The sequence below is a fragment of the Chiloscyllium punctatum genome, chromosome 42, assembly GCF_047496795.1.
Source record: "Chiloscyllium punctatum isolate Juve2018m chromosome 42, sChiPun1.3, whole genome shotgun sequence".
NCBI classification, from domain to species: Eukaryota; Metazoa; Chordata; class Chondrichthyes; order Orectolobiformes; family Hemiscylliidae; genus Chiloscyllium; species Chiloscyllium punctatum.
Window position 1 is genome coordinate 9,886,796 of NC_092780.1, and position 22,786 is coordinate 9,909,581.

General features: G+C 45.2%; 1 protein-coding gene across 4 annotated transcripts in view; it reads right to left on the minus strand.

Moving 5' to 3' along the window:
- LOC140465713 (voltage-dependent L-type calcium channel subunit beta-1-like) overlaps positions 1-22,786 on the minus strand; it is a 273,486-nt gene that overhangs the window by 59,707 nt on the left and 190,993 nt on the right. For all 4 annotated transcript variants that reach the window (XM_072561367.1, XM_072561366.1, XM_072561365.1 and 1 more), the window contains exons 3-6: positions 7,178-7,297; positions 5,022-5,144; positions 3,323-3,456; positions 2,698-2,771 (exon numbers count right to left, since the gene is read on the minus strand). In XM_072561367.1, coding sequence (XP_072417468.1) covers positions 2,698-2,771; positions 3,323-3,456; positions 5,022-5,144; positions 7,178-7,297 — 451 coding nt within the window. The remainder of the gene's footprint in view (positions 1-2,697; positions 2,772-3,322; positions 3,457-5,021; positions 5,145-7,177; positions 7,298-22,786) is intronic.

The window sequence follows — 22,786 nt, forward strand, 5'->3', positions numbered from 1 at the left end:
TGCTCGAACAGCCCACTGCCCATTTTTAATGAAGTCACCAGTGAACTTCCTGTGCTAGTGTGCACTGATGCTTCCCTTGCAGATGCCTCAGCACCCATCAATCCTTTTCTTGTTACAAAAGACTGGGCTTGCCATCATTGCCAGCAGACACTGAGAAAGATGGATCTCAAACAGCCCCACACTTGCTATCAAAGCCAACTTGTGATGTTCTCTGAAGAAATACCACCAACATCAACTGGAACTGATTGGACATTGGCAGGACTGCACCCAAGTCCCATTGGTAGGATTCGTGACTGCTGGAGATACCTGTTGCTATTACTCTTCATTTAGTTCAGTTTAATGACCACTTTTGCCCAAATTTAAGTCCAGGCAAGAGAAGGCATAGGCAAAATGGGGGAGGTTCCATTTTGATTCATTCATGGGACCTGGGCATTGTCAGCCAGGCCATCACACATTAAACCTCAGAAGATGTCGATGAGTGAATACAGAGAGAATGTTTCCATTCTTTTCCAATCAACTGCAGGCATTTGTTATCAGATAGTCACCAAGAAATCCAAGAGGAAATTTACTGGAAGCTTCTTCACCTGAGTGGACTCTGCCAAAGCACTGGCATATTGAGATCTGTAGTTACACCGGAGATTAATCCGAATGCACAGTCTTAGCAATTCAGCTGTTGCTGATCCATTGTATTTTTCAGGGAATGGTACCAGAAGGAATTCATGTGTCACGATGGTGGAGCAGAGGGAGAATTCTTCCTCCTCTTTGGAAAGGCAGGGAATGCAGGAGACCATTCCTTCATTACTCTTGGATGGAGTGGGTTGCTTGGCACATTCAAAGCGTGGTTCAAGACAAACCACACGTGTGTTGGCCTGGCATCTCATCTCAGCCAAACTCAGGAAGAATAGACAACTCCAGAGTTAATGTTTCGAGTCCAGTGACCCTTTTGCTGATGGACTCAAAAGGTTAACTCTGCTTTCTCTCTCCACAGACGCTGCCAGATCTGCTGAGTTTCCCCAGCAATTTGCTTCAGATCTTCAGCATCTGGGGCGGCACAGTGGTTCAGTGGCTAACTTTGCTGCCTCACAGCACCAGGGACATGGGTTCGATTCCTGACTACCTGTGTGTGTGGAGTTTGCATGATCTCCCCATGTCTGCGTGGATGTGCCCTGGTTTCTTCCAGCAGTCTAAAGATGTGCAGGTTAGGGGGACTGGCCATGGGAAATGTAGGGTGGGTGGGATGCTCTGTGGGGGGTCAGTATGGGTCAACTGGTCTGCTTCCACACTGTAGGGATGCTAAACATCCACAGTTGCTTGTTTCATTTTAAGGATGGAGAATTGCCTTCTCTAAGAGTACATTGCTGAACCAGACTGCAAGTTTTACAACAATTGGTTATAGTTTCACAGTCACCCATTACTATAAGATTTTTAAAAACATTTAGATTTATTAATTGAGTCATGCATTGGTTGTCCATAGGGCCTTAAGGATTGTTGCAGAATTGACCTTCACCCAGCTGTTGTGGTAGGGCTTGAGCATTTATCTCCAGACTGGGTTCATGGAACACTAGCCCAGAAGCATTGCAATTATGCTATCATCACCCTTATTGCAAATACAACAGAAAATGAGAGAAACTTTCATTCTCTAAAAGAGAAAGAACTCACACATTGAAATCATGACTCATTCAACTTAATTCTAATCTATCTCTATTCGGTAAATTCATTCCATTTCTTTCCGGATGCTGTTGGATGTGCTGTGTATTTGCAAACGTTATCTTTTACTTCACTGGCATTTAAACTTTGCTTTTTTAAAATTAATTTTCATCCCCTTCGACTAAAGGAGATGTTGCATACAGATAAGTAGAGTCATAGACCCTTCGGTCCAACCTGTCCATGCTGACCAGATATCCCAACCCAATCTAGTCACACCCACCAGCACACGGCCCATATCCCTCCAAACCCTTCCTATTCATATACCCATCCAAATGCCTCTTAAATGTTGCAATTGTACCAGCCTCCACCACTTCCTCTGGCAGCTCATTCCATACACGTACCACCCTCTGGGTGAAAATGTTGCTCCTTAGGTCTCTTTTATATCTTTCCCCTCTCACCCTAAACCTATGCCCTCTAGTTCTGGACTCCCTGATCCCAGGGAAAAGACTTTGTCTATTTATCCTATCCATGCCCCTCATAATTTTGTAAACCTCTATAAGGTCACCCCTCAGCCTCCGACGCTCCAGGGAAAGCAGCCCCAGCCTGTTCAGCTTCTCCCTATAGTTCAAGTCCTCCAACCCTGGCAACATCCTTGTGAATCTTTTCTGAACCCTTTCAAGTTTCACAACATCCTTCTGATAGGAAGGAGATCAGAATTGCACGCAATATTCCAACAGTGGCCTAACCAATGTCCTGTACAGCCGCAACATGACCTCCCAACTCCTGTACTCAATACTCTGACCACTAAAGTAATGCCTTCTTCACTATCCTATCTACCTGTGACTTTACTTTCAAGGAGCTATGAACCTGCACTTCAAGGTCTCTTTGTTCAGCAACACTCCCTAGGACCTTACCAAATGTTTTGTGCTTTGCTTTGGGGCTTACACTTTATCTTGAGAATCCAAAGTGCATGGCTGAAGAGAGAAGCAGCCTTGAACCTTGAACAAAGCAAGGTTCAGAACGAGAGAAAAAAAGATGCTTGACACTTACCAGTTGCAGGAGGTGTGGGTCTCCTAGTTCCTGGAACATCTCCTAAACTAGAACTGGAGTTTCCACCAGATTTGCTAAAGTAAAAGTTTCAAAATGGAAATAAATCAGTGACATTATAAAGTGCGAATGTCAAGCTAGCTGCTGGGTGGCACCACGGCTCAGTGGTTAGCACGGCTGCCTCACAGCACCAGGAACCCGGGTTCAATCCCAACCTCGGGTGACTGTGCGTGGAGCTTGCACATTCTCCCCGTGTCTAGGTGGGTTTCCTCTGGGTGCTCCGGTTTCCACCCACAGCCTAAACATGGATGAGATGGATTGCCCCATATGGAACACGGGGTGGAGGTCTGGATGGGATGCTCCATAGAGGGTTGGTGTAGATTCAATGGGCTGAATAGCCTCCTTTCACATTGTAGGGACTCTACGGTGCTATGGTCCTCTAAGTTCACCCCATTTGAACTGAAGGTACGGCCAAGTGCAACCTGAATCCCCTAAATCCAAACTAAGAATGAAGCCCAATATAATATCTGACCCAGTGTTACTGCTTAGTGACTGGCTATGAAGGCACTTTATGGGCAACTGTGAACATTGCTGACAGTAAGGATGTGCAATCAAGTCTTTGTCAGACCTTGAAAGTCGTCCTTGTCTCATCTTCTGCTCCTGTTGCAGTCTGATATTCTCTAACTTTACTGGGCTTGGAATGAATCCAACCTCACATCCTTCTTTCACCAGTCGCCCTATCCACCAGTCGTTGTTGTATTTCTGGGGAAAAAAATGAAGAAAAACTTAAACAATCGCTATTTTTCCTTTTCTGCTTCATTGGAAAGTAAAATCATCAAGTTAACGTGGTGCGAAACACATTTGGCAACACTTTGATTGGTCGCCGGATGGAGCACAGATCGGGTAAATAGACAAAGTCTTTTCCCTGGGGTGGGGGAAGTCCAGAACTAGAGGGCATAGGTTTAGGGTGAGAGGGGAAAAATTTAAAAGAGACCAAAGGGGCAACTTTTTCACACAGAGGGTGGGACGTGTATGGAATGAGCTGCGACAGGAAGTGGTGGAGGCTGGTACAATTGCAACATTTAAAAGGCATTTGGATGGGTATATGAACAGGAAGGGTTTTGAGGGATATGGGCCGGGTGCTGGCAAATGGGACTAGCTTAATTTAGGATATCTGTTCAGTGTGGACGGGTTGGACCAAAGGGTCTGTTTCTGTGCTACGCATCTTTATAACTCTATAACTATCTTTTATCCTTTGGCTGTTTCTTACCCCCAGACTGCTTTCTAATCAATGTACTTTATTCCCTCTTAAAACTCACATCCTCAAGCACTAAGTTAAGCTCAGGGAAAATAGCAGATTCATACCTTTGTGTTTCTCAGTCTGAATCATGCTTTGGTTACCCTTATCCTTTTGGATAAGGCCTTACGGAGCTGGTATTGTACTGGAATGGCATAAGGACACCTGGTTTTGTCACCATCAATGACTCGGTTTTTGACCCCCTGTGTCTGACCGGTGTATTTGTTCTGGTGCGTCCTATTCCTGTACCATTTCTAGCTGCGATATTACAACAGCCTCATTACATCTTTGCTGACTATTATTAGTTTTTAATCCTGTTGTGGTTCTGTTCGCCGAGCTGGGAATTTGTGTTGCAGACGTTTCGCCCCCTGTCGAGGTGACATCCTCAGTGCTTGGGAGCCTCCTGTGAAGCTTTTAATCCTCTTTGACCAATCTTTTTACCCATTTAACAAAAAAGGAGACTAAATCCACAAATTAGCTTGGACACAGGACAGATTAGGTCTTGCATGGCCCTTTGTCTGTCTGACAGACTGTCAACCTTCCCTTACCCATTCCAGTATGAGGAACTGGTGACCTGTGCTTACCCACGATTCCTGCTAACACCCTCCCCCTTCCTCACTGGCTTCTGTGAAATCAACATCTGATTAAGAAAAAGCAAAATAATGCAGATACTGGAGGTCTGAAAAAATTTTTAAAAATAAGGAACTTAGCAAGTTAGGCAGCAGACTTGACATCTCAGATTCAATATGAGTTCCAAAGAAGGGTCATATCAGACTTGAAACAGTAAAGCTTTCTCTGCTCACACTTGCTGCCAGACCTGCCGAATTTCTCCAGCACATTCTGCTTTGACATCTTGTTAACCTTGCTCTCCTCAATGTAAAATTTGTTTCCTCTTGACCACACCTGAAACAGTTCCCTGAGTTACTTGCCCCTAAAATGACTTACTTCGATGCAGAAGGTCACAGTAACGACCCAAGCACAAGTGTTTGCACAAACTGCAATGATACATTAATAAGAGTGGAATACTTACTTCTTTGATGTGTAGAAAGTCTTTGGACTCGAAGGAAATGGCCATGCCTTGCACAGGGACTTCATCGTTCTGGGTGGGATTGTAGCCAACATTTGTCCGAACAGCAAATGCAACAGGCTTGGTCTAAAATAAAATGGGATTCGGTGAAAGGTGCTGCGGTGATGCTCCGTGATGAGTCAATTAACACATAAAATACCCTGTTAAAGAACAATCAACATTTGGGACATGATGGCAGTTCATGTTGACAGTGACAGAGCAGGAGTTCACATCCACAACCACATGTTCTTGATCTTATTGTTATTATTAGTACTACTTTCAAGTGAAGGCCAAATTATAAAAGGCAACAGTTTGGTACCAACTTTTGGCAGGTTGTATTGTGTTCCTGCACACACTAACAATTGGGAGCGTACGGACTTATTGCTCAGAAACAGCAAATGGAAGGACAAGACTCTAATCCTATCAGTTTGGTTTGAATTCAATCCCAATTCCATGTGATTAATGTAACCAGCTACACTATCCAGTCCTCAGTCAAATACAACAGCTTGTTATCCTACCATCTGGGACTGAATCCAAGCTCAGATCTCAGCGGAATGTCAACATTCAGTGCATCAAGCAAAGACAGTTAGGTAGACACTGGTAGGTTAAAATGTTACATGAACAACCACAAAGCAATCAAGAGTTTAATAAAGGAATGGCAGTCTGCACTCTGTCCTTGATGCATAACAGCTCTTGTAGTTGATCTGTACAAATGGCTCCATCTCACAAACCAAGGTCCAAGCCTCTCATCTTTGCATAACACCATTAGCTATCCCCTTCCCATTTATCTCTCAACCCCCTTGGGCAGCCTCCCCACATTCCTGATGAAGACCTATGCTTGAAACATTAACTGTCCTGCTTCTCGGACGCTGCCTGACCTGCTGTGCTTTTCCAGTGCCACACTGTTTGACTCTGATCTCCAGAATCTGTTGTCCTCACTCTCGCCTACCATTCGCCATTGACTAAATTAGCCCAGTGTAACAGTTTGTTATTGATTTCAGCAACACTGCACCTGTCTCAAACTTCAGGAGAAAATGTCAGCTTACATCTCAGGGTCTATCAAGGACTTACATCAATCCCCTCATGAGACGGCTCTAATTCACTTTGGACACTCGGTATTCTTCATGTGAGACTCTTTCAGCTGTTAGCACCCCGAAATCAATCATTCCTGCTTCTCACAATATTTGTCTTGCTGTTGAAAGTGGTGAGTGCCACCACAGCTAGGGAATGGGCCTTTCCCACTTCAGGTTCTGCATCTACAGTCGGTTTTGGTTCCACCAGCTTAAAGCCCATCAACGTTCACAGTAGCGCACTGATCCTTGGGTCTCTGAGCCAATTCATACTCAGTGAGAGAAATAATGAGGTTATCCATCACGCTGAGCATAGAGACGACCCTCCAGAAAATGCCACTTAGATTGACGGGCTGTGTCTCTCACATGAAATGGATACAACCAGCTAAGAAAATCAAATAATGTGGCCAAATAATGTGAACATCAATGAATTTAGGCTCCAGGTCATTCTGCTATTCTAACCTTGTCTTCCACAGCATCTTACAACACTGAGAACAACCGCTATAGGGTCATTAATGGTGAAAAACACCTCAAGGCTCCATGCAGAAACACAGTCAAGCTGGTAAGTCAAATTGGGTTGCAAAGACAGCGAGTTATGTAAGCCTGACTTAGCAACTGAATTAATTAGCTTGAATCATCACTGTAGAATTATGCACTACTTATGACTGCAGACCTCAGGGTGTAGTTTGCACTGTGTTCCTACAGTCAGACAAATCCTCCTTGGGACTACAAGCCTTTCTTAGAGCAGGGCTTAGAGTCAGGATCCCGAGTGGGGTCACAAGCTGATGTTTTGGGGATGTGAGCTCAGAGGCAGCAAGGACCACCATGTAACTCTGCCCACCGCCCCCCCACCCCACCCCCCCCCCCCCCCCCCCAGAGTTCTACTGTGCCCCACACCTCCTGCTTTACGAAACCCCAATGTCCCTGCCCCGCTCACCGAGTCCTCAGAGAACTTGTGGTAATATTCAAGCTTCGTATTGGGTTCCCAATGGTAAGGAGACTGGGAAGCACTGCATGGCGAGGCTGGTGAGGGAGTGCCAGCGTTCTTACCTTTGCCTTCTCAAGTTGTGCCAAAGCCTGTTGCTCAGCTTCCTTGCGTAGTGCTTCCCTGTCCTCCTCTAGAGAGATGTCGGAGTCCGATGGACGGCTGGTGTAGGAGTCAGCTGAACCCTGAGCAGAAAGGCAGGGAAAAAGAAGGAAATATTTGTTCAAATGTGACACCAAGTTCAAACATTAAATGTGCAATCATCCTTTAAATAAACCTTCAATGTTGATACTTTTTCATATTTTAAAAATACTTTCATCATTTTGCCTTTAAAACATGCCACTTAATCCAAGGGATCAAGTTTCGTTTCTGCAGAAGACCTCAGGAAGGTGATTTGAAGGGGAAATAATGGTTTAGTTTGGTCTGGGAGAGAGATTCAATCTCTTTGACTTGCCCCTTTGAACAAAGCACTGGGCCCTTGTGAAACAGTTATTGAATGGGCACTTAAGGACCTCAACACAATCTGGCCAATCAGCTACCTTCCTGGCAGGTTTGCCAATGGGGAAACTAGGGCAACCTCCTGTCAGTTTGGGGCAGGGGTAGGGGAATCCATTCGCCCAAATTCATTGGTGGGTTGACTGCCTTCTGACAGCTACAGGCCATGGCTGCTACCAAGTCAATAATTCAGGACAAATGGAGCATCCCCTCCTGCCCCAACCTGTCGGCAGGTTACCCCAGTTTGGTTTCAGAGGGCAGTTAGAGGGAAGGGATGTTGCTACAGGTACCGCTGATGCCAAGGCTGTCAGTGGACTCTTCATAATTCACACATGATTGATAATTGCTGAATGATGTTTGAGAAGTTATTGAGAAATAATCTTGAGTTGACTTATTGGGGTATTTCATGTATGAGGTAAAGTCGCTATCATCCTAGAGAACCATGGCCAGACCCCCTCAAAATATTTCAAGAAAGTAGCCTAGACCCTAACTTTGCTAGTTGTTTTAAGTAGGTGTTAAGCAGATATTCCGGCAGTGAGACAGCTGGTCAAGCCAATTAGTTTTAAACACAACCACATTTATTTACAAGATTACTGAATGAAACACAAACAAAAGAGAACAGAATAGGGAATAGCTTAACCTCTCCAAAAACCCAACACATCATCCCAACTTAATGATGCTGTTCCCAATACGTGCAACAATCCCCATCAACACTCCTCGGCACAAAATGTAAAATCAAACCCAGGGTCTTACAGGAGAGAGAGAGAGAGAGAGAGAGAGAGAGAGAGAGAGAGAGAGAGAGAGAGAGAGAGAGAGAAGAGCGAGAAAGGAGAGAGATGACAGAGAGATTCAGCCTGGAACACCTTCTTCCATGCAGCTGTTTCTTGGACCAGCAGCCTCAAAAAACCTGCCTGCTAAAACCAAACCAAACCAGAGAAAAGCTGGGCTGGGAGAACTAGTCACTCCCCTTTCATTGCACAATCGTTTTTAAACTTGAAAGCCTTTTGTCTGAGGGAGTATCTGTTAGTTTTAATCAAAACGGCCCTAAAACCCTTCAAACCTAGACCTTTCGGAATTTCTACTTGTACAACTTCTCCGAAAAACAATGCCAAGGACAATATAACCGTGTTAAAGGAGCAGCATGGTCACATCTCTCAGCAGAGAGAGATGTCTGGTGGTGGTTTAACCTGAGGGTCACCACACTTAGGCGAGGGCAGAAGTTGAGAGAGGGAATTCTTCATGATCACCTCAGTTGGTACAGGAATTGGATCTATGTTGTTGGCTTCACTCTTTAGCTTAGCCATCCTTACCTCATACCATACACTGGACAGATAGCAATAAGAATCATTAAATTATCCAGAAGGGAATGAATGGTTGAATTGGTCCCACAACTGGCTCATTGTCAAAAAGTCTGCAATATATCTCCCCTTTTCTTTATCAATTCATTTCTTAAGGTGAGGTATGCTTCCCTTGCATGGGGTGGGGACATTGCTGACAAGGCCTGTGTTTCTAATTACAGGGGGGCCAGTTAAGAGTCAAGCACAACGCTGCGGGTCTGGAGTCACGTGTAGGCCAGACCAGGTCATACAGATGTACAGCACAGAAACAGACCCTTTGGTCCAACTCGTCTACGCTGACCAGATATCCCAACCTAATCTAGCCCCATTTGCCAGCACTTGACCCATATCCCTCCAAACCCATCCTATTCATATACCCATCCAGATGCCTTTTAAGTGTTGCAATTGTACCAGCCTCCACCACATCCTCTGGCAGCTCATTCCATACATGTTACACCCATTGCGTGAAAAAGTTGCCCCTTAGGTCTGTTTTTATCTTTCCCCCTCACCCTAAACCTATGCCCTCTAGTTCTGGATTCCCCGATCCCAGGGAAAAGACTTTGTCTATTTATCCTCTCCATGTCCCTCATAATTTTGTAAACCTCTATAAGGTCACCCCTCAGCCTCCGATGCTCAAGAAAACACAGCCCCAGCCTCTTCAACCTCTCTCTATAACTCAAATCCTCCAACACTGGCAACATCCTTGTAAATCTTTTCTGAACCCTTTCAAGTTTCACAACGTCCTTGCGATAAGAAGGAGACCAGAACTGTACGCAATATTCCAAAAGTAGCCGCAACATGACCTCCCAACTCCTGTACTCAATACTCTGACAAATAAAGGAATGCATACCAAATGCCTTCTTCATTATCCTATCTGCGACTCCACTTACAAGGAGCTATGAACCTGCATACCAAGGTCTCTTTGTTCAGCAACACTTCCAAGGACTTTACTATTAAGCGTATAAGTCCTGCCCTGATTTGCGTTCCCACAATGCAATACCTCACATTTATCTAAATTATCCAACTGCCACTCCTCAGCCCAATGGTCCATCTGATCAAGATCCCATTGTATTCTGAGGTAACCTTCCACTACACCTCCAATTTTGGTGTCATCCGCAAACTGACTAACTATACCTCCTATGTTCATATCCAAATCATTGATATAAATGACGAAAAGTAGTGGATCCCAGCACTGATCCTTGTGACACTCCACTGGTCACAGGCCTCCAGTCTGAAAAACATCCGTCCACCACCACCATCCTCTATCGTCTACCTTTGAGACAGTTCTGTATCCAAATGACTAGTTCTCCCTGTATTCTGTGAGATCTAACTTTGCCAACCCGTCTCCCATGGGGAACCTTGTCGAATACCTTACTTAAGTCCGTATAGATCATGTCCACTGCTCTGCCCTCATGAATCCTCTTTGTTACTTCTTCAAGAAACTCAATTAAGTTCGTAAGACATGATTTCCCACACTCAAAGCTATATTGACCATCTCTAATCAGTCCTTGCCTTTCCAAATACGTGTAAATCCTGTCCCTTAGGATTCCCTCCAACAACTTGCCCATCAGTGACATCAAGCTCACTGGTCTTAAGTTCTCTGGCTTGTCCTTACCACCTTTCTTAAATAGGGGTACTACATTAGCCAACGTCCGGTCTTCCTGCACCTCACCTGTGATTATCGATGATACCAATATCTCAGCAAAAGACCCAGCAATCACTTCCCTAGCTTCCCACAGAGTTCAAGGGTACATTTGATCAGGCCCTGGGGATTCATCCACCTTTATGCATTCCAAGACATCCAGCATTTCCTCCTTTGTAATATGGATATTGTTCAAGATGTCACCATCTATTTCCCCACATTCTAGATCTTCCATGTTATTTTCCACAGTAAACACTGATGCAAATTGCTTGTTGAGTATCTCCACCAACTCCTGCAGCTCCACACAAAGGCTGCCTTGATGATCTTTCAGGGGCCCTATTCTCTCCCTAGTTACCCTTTTGGCCTTAATATATTTGTAAAAACCCTTTGGATTCTCCTTAACTCTATTTGCCAAAACTATCTCATGTCCCCTTTTTGCCCTCCTGATTTCCCTCTTCAGTATACTCCTACTTCCTTTATACTCTAAGGATTCACTCAATCTCTGCTGTCTATACCTGACATATGCTTTCTTCTTTTTCTTAACCAAACCCTCAATTTCTCTCGTCATCCAGCATTCCCTATACCTACCAGCCTTCTCTTTCACCCTGACAGGAATAAACGGTCTCTGGACTCTCGTTACCTCATTTCTGAAGGCTTCCCATTTTCCCACTGTCCCTTCACCTGTGAACATCTGCCTCCAATCAGCTTTTGAAAGTTTTTGCCTAATGCCATCAAAATTGGCCTCCCTCCAATTGAGAACTTCACCTTTTAGATCTGGTCTATCCTTTTTCATCACTATTTTAAAACAAATAAAATTATGGTCTCTGGCCCCAAAGTGCTCCCCCACTGACACCCCAGTCACCTGCCCTGCCTTATTTTAAGTTTTGCACCTTCTCTAGTAGGTACATCCACATACTGAGTCTCAGTGTATGTTTGGAAAGTTAAAATCCCCTACCATAACCACCCTATTGTTCTTACAGATAACTGAGATCTCCTTGCAAATTTGTTTCTCAATTTCCCTCTGACTATTGGTGGATCCATAATACAATCCCAATAAGGTGATCATCCCTTTCCTCTTTCTCAGTTCCACCCAAATAACTTCCCTGGATGTATTTCCAGGAATATCCTCCCTCAGCACAGCTGTAATGCTATCCCTTATCAAAAATGCCACTCCCCCTCCTCTCTTGCCTCCCTTTCTATCCTTCCTGTAGCATTTGTATCCTGGAACATTAAGCTGCCAGTCCTGCCCATCCCTGAGCCATGTTTCTGTAATTGCTATGATATCCCAGTCCCATGTTCCTAACCATGCCCTGAGTTCATCTGCCTTCCATGTTAGGCCCCTTGCATTGAAACAAATGCAGTTTAATTTATTAGTCCTTCCTTGTCCCTGCCTGCCCTGACTGTTTGACTCACTTCTGTTCTCAACTGTACCAGTCTCAGATTGATCTCTTTCCTCACTATCTCCCTGGGTCCCACACCCCCACCTTACTAGTTTATGAGCTGTTCTAGCAAATTTCCCTGCCAGTATATTATTTTTCCTTCAGAATCTCATCCTTTTTCCTTCCTATGCCGTTGGTTCCAATGCGTACAATGACCTCCTGCTGGGCCCCCTCCCCCTTGAGAACATTCTGCACCCTCTCTGAGACATCCTTGATCCTGGCACCAAGGTGAGAATGGAAAATTACCTTCTCTATAGAACATTAGTAAACCAGATGGATTTTTACAACAATGATAATTCCAAGGTCACCATCACTGAAGACGATCTTTCAATGCGGATTTATTAAACAAATCAAAACAGTACCAGCTGCTGTGGGAGGATTTGAAATCGCGCTCTCACAGCATTTGACTGTACCTCTGGGTTCCCAGGCAGTGAAGTTAGCACTAATTAAATGAAATTACTGAACTGGCTGACGCTGTCCTTTTCCAACGAAGAATACAGAAAAGGAGTGGTTAGGATTCAAACGCCTGTTAAAAGGGGACTTAGGGAGGGATCCTGACTCTGGGAGAATGAGCTGCCCACTCTAATGACACTGTATTGCCAGCTGCCAGGGATAACAACTTGATACACAGCAGAGTGTGGACAGGTTTGATTTAAATCAGCTCCAATCACAGTTTCTCTGTAATTCTGCACTTGGGATTTTCATCAGAGGCGTGGACTCACAGGTTGCTGTCCTGCCACAAGGGATTCAAATTTTTTTTTAGCTCTTGCTTATGCTAGAGTTCTTGTCTTCAGCGCTTCGCTTTTCTACGTTTGATACAACGAAAAGGGGGTGTGGTGGGGGGGGATACAATTCGAACTTCCTCTGCCTAAAGGAAACCCGACAGAACAGGAACAGGCAGATAGAGGCGTGCAGGTGGATAGGGGAGGGGTGACCACTGGACAGTCCCAGACAACCAGGCAGGAGGCATCAAGATATACAGCATGGAAACAGACCCTTCGGTCCGACTCATCTATGCCGACTAAATTAATCTAGTCCCACTTGCCAGCACTTGGTCCGGATCCCGCCAAACCCTTCCTATTCAGGTTCCCATCTGGAAGTCTTTTAAATGCTGTAATTGTACCAGCCACCACCAGTTCCTCTGGTAGTTCGTTCCATACACACACCACCCTTTGCTTGAAAAAGTTGCCCTTTAGGTACCTTTTAAATCTTTCTCCTCTCATCCTAAACCTATTGCCCTCTAGTTCTGGACTCCCTAACCCAGGGAAAAGACCTTGTCTATTTACTCTATCCATGTCCCTCAAGATTTTATTAAAAGACATTGCTGGAAAAGTTCAGCTGGTCTGGCAGCATCTCTGCAGAGAAATCAGAGTTAACATTTCAGATCCGATGTCCCTTCCACAGGAACGTTAACTCTGATTTCTCTGCACAGATGCTGCCAGACCTGCTGAGCGTTCCCAGCAATTTCTGATTTAAGGCATCCGCAGCTCTTTTGGTTTCTGTTCAGAAATCCTTCGAGACATTTTCCATTCTGGATCCAGGTGGGGTCAAAGTGAAGAATGCAGCAGTGCCATTAGGGGTGATGCAGCGAGTGTGAGGGGCTGGAGCAACCAGCAATAATGGTAGGGGATATCTTAATGAGGGGAACTGAGAAGAGACTGCACGTCTGCAGATGTGACTCCAAGATGACATGCTGTTTCCCTGGTGCTGGGTATCACGCGTTCTGGATTCTCTTCTGGGGCAGGGTGAACAGCAGCTTGTGTTTAGGGTCCCTGTTGGTACAAAAGATATAGCAGGAAAGGGAGGAGTGGTCAGAATTTAGGAGCTCGATAGAAAATTAGCAAGATGATCCTAAATAGTAAAAAAAAATCTCCAGGTTCCTCCCAATGTCACACTTGAACAAGTACAGAAATATGAAGATAAGACAGATGAATACATGGCTGAAAAGACAGCACAGGAGGGAGGATTTTAGATTCCTTGTGTACTGAGCTAGCTCTGGGATAGACGGCATATGTACAAGTTGGATAGTTTACGGTGGCTCAGTGGTTAGCACTGCTGCCTCACTGCACCAGGGTCCCAGGTTCGATTCCAGCCTCGGGTGACTGTTTGTGTGAAGTTTGCACATTCTCCCAGTGTCTGCGTGGGTTTCCTCTGGGTGTTCCCTTTCCTCCCACAGTCCAAAGATGTGCAGGGCAGGTGAATTGGCCATGCTAAATTGCCCATAGTGTAAGGTGCATTAGTCAGGGGGAAATGGGTCTGGGTGGGTTACGCTTCGGAGGGTCGGTGTGGACTGGTTGGGCCGAAGGGCCTGTTTCCACACTGTAGGGAATCTAATCTAATCTAATCTTTACACTTGAACAGAGCTGGGATGGAGGTCTTTACTGTGGAGGGTCTAAACTGAAACTGGCATTGGTGCAGATACTAGGAGAGAACATCAGATGGGAATAGGAGGATTCACAAAACGCTGGGAGAGACTGGTGGAGACCAGAATAGTGAACGGTAAGTTAATAGGTGGAGTCAGAATAAAGGGAGGATTTAAAACTGGGGGTAGGGTGAAGATCTACAAATGTGCAGATTATACTCAGTAAGACTGGTGAGTTAGAACATTGAACAATACAGCACAATACAGGCCCTTTGGCCCTCAATGTTGCACCAACCTGTGGAACCAATCTGAAGCCCATCCAACCTACACTATTCCATTATCATCCATATGTTTATCCAATCACCATTTAAATGCCCTTAGAGTTGGTGAGTTTACTACTGTTGCAGGCAGTGAGTTTCACACCCTTACTACTCTCTGAGTAAAGAAATTATCTCTGACCTCTGTCCTATATCTATTACCCCTCAATTCAAAGCTATGTCCCCTCATGCTCACCATCACCATCCGAGGGAAAAGGCTCTCCCTGTCCACCCTATCTAACCCTCTAATTGTCTTATATGTCTCAATTAAGTCACCTCTCAACCTTCTTCTCTCTAACGAAAACAGCCTCAAGTCCCTCAGCCTTTCCTCATAAGACCTCCCTCCATACCAAGCAACATTCTAGTAAATCTCCTCTAAACCCTTTCTAAAGCTTCCAAAGCTTTCTAAAGTGACCAGAACTGTACACAATACTCCAAGAGCACCAGAGTTTTGTACAGCTGCAGCATGACCTCGTGGCTCTGAAACTCAATCCCTCTACCAATAAAAGCTAGCACACCGTATGCCTCCTTAACAACCCGATCAACCTGGGTGGCAACTTGCAGGAATCTTATAGTTACGGGCACAGATTGCCATGTGAAATTATGACGTTGTGGCTGGAACACAAGCCTGGTCCAAGGAACAGCAGGATGTGGTGTTAAATATTCCTGGGGAGTAGGTGCTCAGCAAAGATAGCAAAGGAAGGGAAAAAGGAAGGCTGGTGGCATTGGTTAAGGGAGGGCACTTTGGTGCAGGAGAAAGAGAATGTCAAAAGGATAAAAAGACAGAATCAATTCAATTCCAGATAGGGAGCAAAAAATAGATGCAATTACATTGCTCAGTGTGGTCTATCAACCACCAGTTGAGAGGAAGAATGTATCAGAACAAATCAGACAGGTACAGTTATGGAGAACCTTATTTCTCAAAATATAGACCGGGACAGTGGTAGTGTAAAAGGTAGAGAGGGGTAGAATTCTGGATTGTGTACAGGAGAATTTTCAACAGCGGTTTGGATCCAGTTCAAAGGTAAAGATGGCAATGCCGGACTGGTTTCACTGGAATGAGGTGGGCCCAGAAAATCAGGGTCAGTGGGAGCAACATGTAAGGCATAAGGTTCAAGATAATAGTGGAAATGAGAAACTGAAAATCCAGAGTAGGAATCAGTATCCAAGATGGCAGCGGCAGTGTAGGCAATGACAGCCTGGGGCTCAGCCTTTCTGTCTGCTTGTCTTTCTAAATTTTTTGGTGAGATTTCTAAACTGGGTTTGTGAAGAGAATGGCGGCATGGTGACCAGAGCCGAGAGGGATGGTCAATGGGCAGCTGGCCGGAGTAGAGAGGGACGGTCAATGGGCAGCTGGCTGGAGTAGAGAGGGACGGTCAATGGGCAGCTGGCTGGAGTAGAGAGGGACGGTCAATGGGCAGCTGGCTGGAGCACAGAGGGACGATTAGTAGGCAACCAGCCGGAGCACATAGGGACGGTCAGTGGGCAACTGGCCGGAGCATAGAAGGACGGTCAGTGGGCAACTGGCCGGAACACAGAGGTATGGTCAGTGGGCAACCAGCCGGAGCACAGAGGGACAGTCAGTGGGCAACCAGCCAGAGCACAGAGGGACGGTCAGTGGGCAACCAGCCGGAGCCGAGAGGGATGGGCAGTGGGTGAGTGCAGAGTGGGCTGGTCAGTGCAGAGTGGGCTGGTCAGTGTGGAGTAGCAGGTAAGGCTGGGGACCCCGAGGGGTTGGCTGGTGGATTGGGGCCTGGTGCGGTCAGTCAGTCTGTCACAGATCCTGAGCCCGGCAGCATGGGGGTGGGGGGAGATGGCAAGACCACATATGGAAAGCCCACTGTGTGAAGAGACTGCAGGCTGTAGAAGGACTGTAATGTTTATCTTTTAACTTTATTTCTTTACCTTACTAATTTATAGCACAAAGAACTGTAGCATAAAACTTTTAGCTTTTCTCTTTATTTCTGTTTTTGTACCTAATCTATTTTAGTATCGGTATTCTGTTATAACTTGTGTTTCATCAACGTGAATTCCCCGTAATGCGGTTGACAAATTGGGGGTGCTGTTCTAAAGCACGATCTTTTAAAGCGTGTATTTGTTATAAAGTGATTCCAACCCCATTGGTTTAAATGGTGCTGTTATTACAGGATTTTCTTATCACACGGGATAACACAAGAATGGAACTACCTCCCTATAGCAGACTGACTGTATTCTGTGAACCACCATCATTTAAAAACAAAATTAATACATACTTTTTGGAAACTTGCTGTGTACAAAATGGCTACTGCATTTCCTATGTTACAGTAGTAGGAAATGGGTAGTTCAAAGGGTAATTCTACAATCATTAAACCGTTTAGATATCCCAGGGCTCTGAAAAGTGTTATACAAGTGCCCGTTTTTTTCCGTCACAGCTGCCTCTGCACTGGTGGCAACTTTCCTCTGTCACCAATCACCACTTAAAGCCACCAGACGAAAAGGGTGCACTGTTTACCAACAAAACCTTGAAGATCAAAGCTGCTGAACTGCAATCTTTATGAAATTATGGGCTGAATCACAGAATTTAGATCCCACATTCTGGTAAAAATCCCAGGAAATGGCACTTGGGCATTCTTTCTGCATTTTTAAACTGGAGCAAAAAGAGAATTTGCAAACAAAATGAGACTTTCGAAAAAATAAAACAAAAATTGAATCTTACCTTATATAGGCTGTGAAAAGTATTCCCTCAGACTAATAATCACCCCTGACATCAGATACCCTAATGCAAGAGTACATCTAAAATTGCAGCCTAATGACTGCCTTGTTCAAGTATATCAAAATCTCTTAGAGAGCCTTTGTAAAGCACATTGATCTTATTGTGGCTTCCCCTACTGGGCACTGTTGCATGTGCAGTCTGAACCATGGATCATCAAGGCTGCCCCCACTACTGTTCACCAGGAGGTAGGTTTCTCTCACTGTCTGCTTTTAGGCTCAGTATCTGCCGGGTTCCCCTGGTCTGGTGTGACAAAGGAAAACCACTCCATCATCTAAAAAGGAGGCTCTTGTCTTGAACAGGATAATGATTCCATAACTCTGTGCTTTACTGCATGATCACTACTTAGCTACAATTTACACCGAAATGTTATGATGTGGAGGTGCCAGTGTTGGACTGGGGTGGACAAAGTTAAAAATGACACAACACCAGGTTATAGTCCAACAGGTTTAATTGGAAGCACTAGCTTTCGGAGCGCTGCTCCTTTATCAGGTGGCTAGTGTGTTGGACTATAACCTGATGTTGTGTGATTTGTAACTGATATGATAGACGATAGAGTCAGAGTCAACGAGGAGGATGTGGATGGGAGATCTTATACAGATCTGTACGATCTAAGACATAACAACTAGGAGCAGGAGGAGGCCATTTAGCCCCTTGAGCCTGCTCTGCCATTCAATAAGATCATGGCTGATCTTTTTGTGGATTCAGCTCCACTTACCCACCCTCTCGCCATAATCCTTCATTCCTTTACTGTTCGAAAATCGGCCTAGCATTGCCGTAAAAACATCCAACAAGGTAGGCTCAACTGCTTCACTGGGCAGGGAATTCCCCAGATTCATAGCCCTCTGGGTGAAGAAGCTCCTCCTCAACTCAGTCCTAAATCTGCTCCCCTCCCCCCCTTATTTTGAGGCTATGCCCCCAAGTTCTAGTTTCACCCACCAGTGGAAACAACCTCCCAGCTTCTCCTGCATCTAATCCCTTCAGAGTTTGACATATCTTGGGTGGCACGGTGGCACAGTGGTTAGCACTGCTGCCTCACAGCGCCAGAGACCCGGGTTCAATTCCTGCCTCAGGCGACTGACTGTGTGGAGTTTGCACATTCTCCCCGTGTCTGCGTGGGTTTCCTCCGGGTGCTCCGGTTTCCTCCCACAGTCCAAAGATGTGCAGGCCAGGTGAATTGGCCATTCTAAATTGCCCGTAGTGTTAGGTAAGGGGTAGATGTAGATGTAGGGGTATGGGTGGGTTACGCTTCGGCGGGGCGGTGTGGACTTGTTGGGCCGAAGGGCCTGTTTCCACACTGTAAATAATCCCCCCACATTCTTCCAAATTCCAAAGAGTAGAGCCCCATAGCAACAATAGTACTTCAGGCACTCAATATTAACCCTTTCAAACATGCCATGAAAGCCAACACAAAACTCTATTCCTTTCTGTTCCCTATGAGACATTCTGTTGATATCTTCAGAAAATCCACACTGATGAACTCTTTATCTAGATAGCTCTGGTCTCCAAACACATTCATTAATGGTGGCCTTCAATAAATTCACTTAGGACATTCTTTATTGATCCATGCATCATTAATTCCCCTAAATTGTACACTCGCAGTAAAACTGGGGAGGAGTTATGACAGCAACTCTATTCTAAGAGAATTCTTTTATGTTGCAAATGCAAATCTTCAGACGTCAAGCATCTTTTCTCTGCAGCTTTCTCACGGATCAGATCATGAATTGGTTTCCTTCCTGCCCAGTTTCCAAATTTACCTCCGTTACCTCCAAAATCACCAAATAGACCCATCAGTCTTTGGAGGGCATCAGCAACAAACCAAGTCCTGACTGAAGCTGAGCACAAACACACAATGGCCACCCTCAGCCAGACAGAGAAGCCTTTCCACGCTCGAGATATAAAAACAATTTTAACATTTACATTTATTTAACTAAGGGGCAACAGCAGGTGTGGAAGGCTAATCAGACAGCTCACTCAAAAGGGCTGGCAGAGCCACAACAGGCTGAATGGTCAGCTACTTCACTGTATGATTCTTAACATATCTGCAGCATTTATGTTTATATGGCTGTCTTATTCAGCTAATGACAGACCAGTCCCGACTTGTAAATAGAACCAGCCAATAAAGCATAATTACAAACGCTGAAATCCCAGAAATTGTGATTTATTACAATCACCACAAACCCACAGCACCACTGAGATATAGAGCGGTGTCAAATTCTGTTCAACGGTGCTCCCATGGTACATTATAAATGCAATTCATTGTTGTGTGGCATATCCTGTTGATTCCATCAAGCATCCACAATGAGCAAAGCAATTGAAAAATTACTCAAACAGACTGTTTCAGTTCTCAGGGAAAAGAAAAGTTCAACGTCACTGCAGACAAATCGTTAAGATGGTGGGCGTTTGGAAGGTGTTGCCAGCAGAGGTGGTAGAGGCAGGCACGGTAGATTCATTTAAGATGCGTCCGGACAGATGCATGAGCAGGTGGGGAGCAGAGGGATACAGATGGTTAGAAATGGGGCGACAGGTTTAGACAGTGCATTTGGATTGGCTCAGGATTGGAGGGCCGAAGGGCCTATTCCTGGGCTGTACATTTCTTTGTTCTATGGTCTATTTCTGACTCCTCAGAGTTTCTTCCCTATTGTTCAACATCAAAACAAACCCACCACCAGTCAAATCAGAATTCTTCCATTTCTCACACAGCCTGTTAAATAAATGAATCGTCTATATCCATCTCTGTAGCATAGGGGAGTAAGGATCCAGATGCACCCTTGAATCTCTGCTGGGGTTTACATTAATGAATTGAGAGGGTCACTGTTGGTGCTGTGTTACAGATGACTTGCAGAGTACAAGTTGCCTCAAGGTTACATACACATTGTAGCTTGGAGAGATGGCGAGCAAGAGTGGAGATTCCAACTTTCTTTTCCTCACATGGTTAACCAGAAATCTCCCCTGCTCCTACTGCCAGAGTGTGTCAGAAGGTTGCTACTCAAGTTGCCAGGTGGCATTATCAGTCTTGGGGAGGGATTTGAACCTTAAATATCTGGACCAGAGACAGGAGTTCTACCCACACAATGTCCCCTGGTCATTGTTATTTTTCCTCAACTTGCATCAATTCTGTTCTAAGAATCCAAAGACCAACTGATTGGTCGACTCTTCAGGGTCCATGCTCTCTCATAACCAAAAAACCATTAACTCCCAGTTTCTGCATGACAACTGAGGAGCAACTGTGTATAATAAAACTCTCAATTGCGAAGGGAATTGCTGTAATGTTAATTCACCCATTATTGCTCGCTGAGGATTAGCCTCGAGTTCTTGCAAATTCTGGAATAATCCCGCCGGGTTGGGATCACTGCCTGCGATTCAGTCACAGGGATTTGGAAACAAACTCGAGCAATGAAATGTAGAGCGAAAGTGGTTCTGGAAGTCAAGGTATAATAAATGAGAAGATGAAGATAATTTGAGGAAGGGTCACTGGACCCTAAGCATTAACTCCGATTTCTCTCCACAGACCTACTAAGCTTTTCCAGCAATTGCTTTTATTGTTTTTGTTGAAGATAATTTGGGGCAGGAAGTAAAATGGGGTGCATGGACAAAAATTAGAGTCTATAAGATTCCCCCACGTTCTTCAAAATTCCAGTGAGTATAGTCCCAGTCTACTCAGTCTCTCCTAACAAGCCAACCCCCTCAACGCTGGAATCGAACCTAGTGAGCCTCCTCTGCACGCCCTCCAGTGCCAGTACGTCCTTTCTCAAGTAAGGGGACAAACTCTGAGTGTGGCCTCACCAACACCCTATACAGCTGCAGCAGAAACTCCCTGTTTTTAAAGTGCACCTCTCTAGCAATGATGTGACTACTTACCTTCAGATCAAACCTTCACTTTACCGATCTTGTTTAGAACACCCCTCGTCCCAGTCTGTTCATCCTTTCTGAAACTGTAGAAGCCAGGGGTGCAGAATGGTGACTGTACGAGCTCAAAGCGAAGCTGTTCTTCAATCCCTTCAGACGTAGACTGCAAACCACCTCGTTGAGGCAAGAGAGGTAAGATTTGGATCTCCGTCAGGATCTTTGTTTGGATATTTGACCGAATGCGACGACAAGATAAGACTGGGCCATAAATTTTTCTCGGGGATCCAAATTTATATCTTGCAAATAGATTTCAATCAGCTGCAGTGACGGTTATTACCTCTGGTGCTGAATTGCCAGTGACTCACCAGCAGGTCTGTCAACAAACAGCTGCTCCTCTCTCCACGATTAATGTCCTTTTGGGTTGTCATTGTCTCAGAGTCATTACAGTGCAGGCAGACAACGTTCAGCTCATCGAGTCCATGCAGCTTTACTTTAGATCAACACATTCAGTCCCAATTCCCTCAGGGTCACAGAATAGAATCTCTCCAGTGTAGAAAAACAGGCCATTCAGCCCATCAAGACCACACCACCCCTCCAAGAGCATCCTGCCTAAACTCACCCCGTCCCTATAACCCTACATTTCCCACAGCTCATCCACCTAACCTGCACAGCCCTGGACACTACGGGCAATTTAGCATGGCCAATTCATCTGACCTACACATCTTTGGACCTTGGGAGGAAACCCATGCAGACACAGGGAGAACGTGCAAACCACAGACAGTCGCCCGAGGGCGGAACTGAACCCAGGTCTCTGGCACTGTGAGGAAGCAGTGCTAAGCACTGAGTCACTGTGCCATCCCCAAATGCCTCTGAGCCTTAGAAGCCCTGCAAGTTTCTTTATCTCAGGAAGTCTCATCAATTTCCTTTTGGAATTATTGATCGTCTCCACTTCCACCAATGTCATGGGCAGTGGGTTCCAGATCGTTATCATTCTCCGCACAAAAATAACCTGCCACACGTACTCCCAGTACTTTCTACCCAAGAGTTTAAGTCAATAACCCCCTTCTTGTTGTACAATCAGCTATGGGAAACAGCTTTTCATTATCATCCTTCTTTTAATTGAAAGCATTAAGACAATACTCATTGGTAGCTGTTTCATTCCACCTTAACCAGAAGCTGTTGGGTCTGAGTGCAACAGGTCAGACTTGAACACAACTACCTCCTCAGGTTGAAGTCCTGAGCAGTACAGAGGGAGTGTTGCATTGCTGGCGGTACTCTCTTTAAACCAAAGCCCCACATATTCTCTCTCAGCTTGACCCAAAACATCATGTGGCACCATCTCCATTGAGAATGGGGATGTTATCCCTGGTGTCCTTGGCAGCAATTTATGCTCTTAAGCACAGAACTGGGGATGTGGAGAGATCGGAAACAAAAACAAAAATCACTGGAGAAAGTCAGCAGGTCAGGCAGCAGCTGTTGGAAGA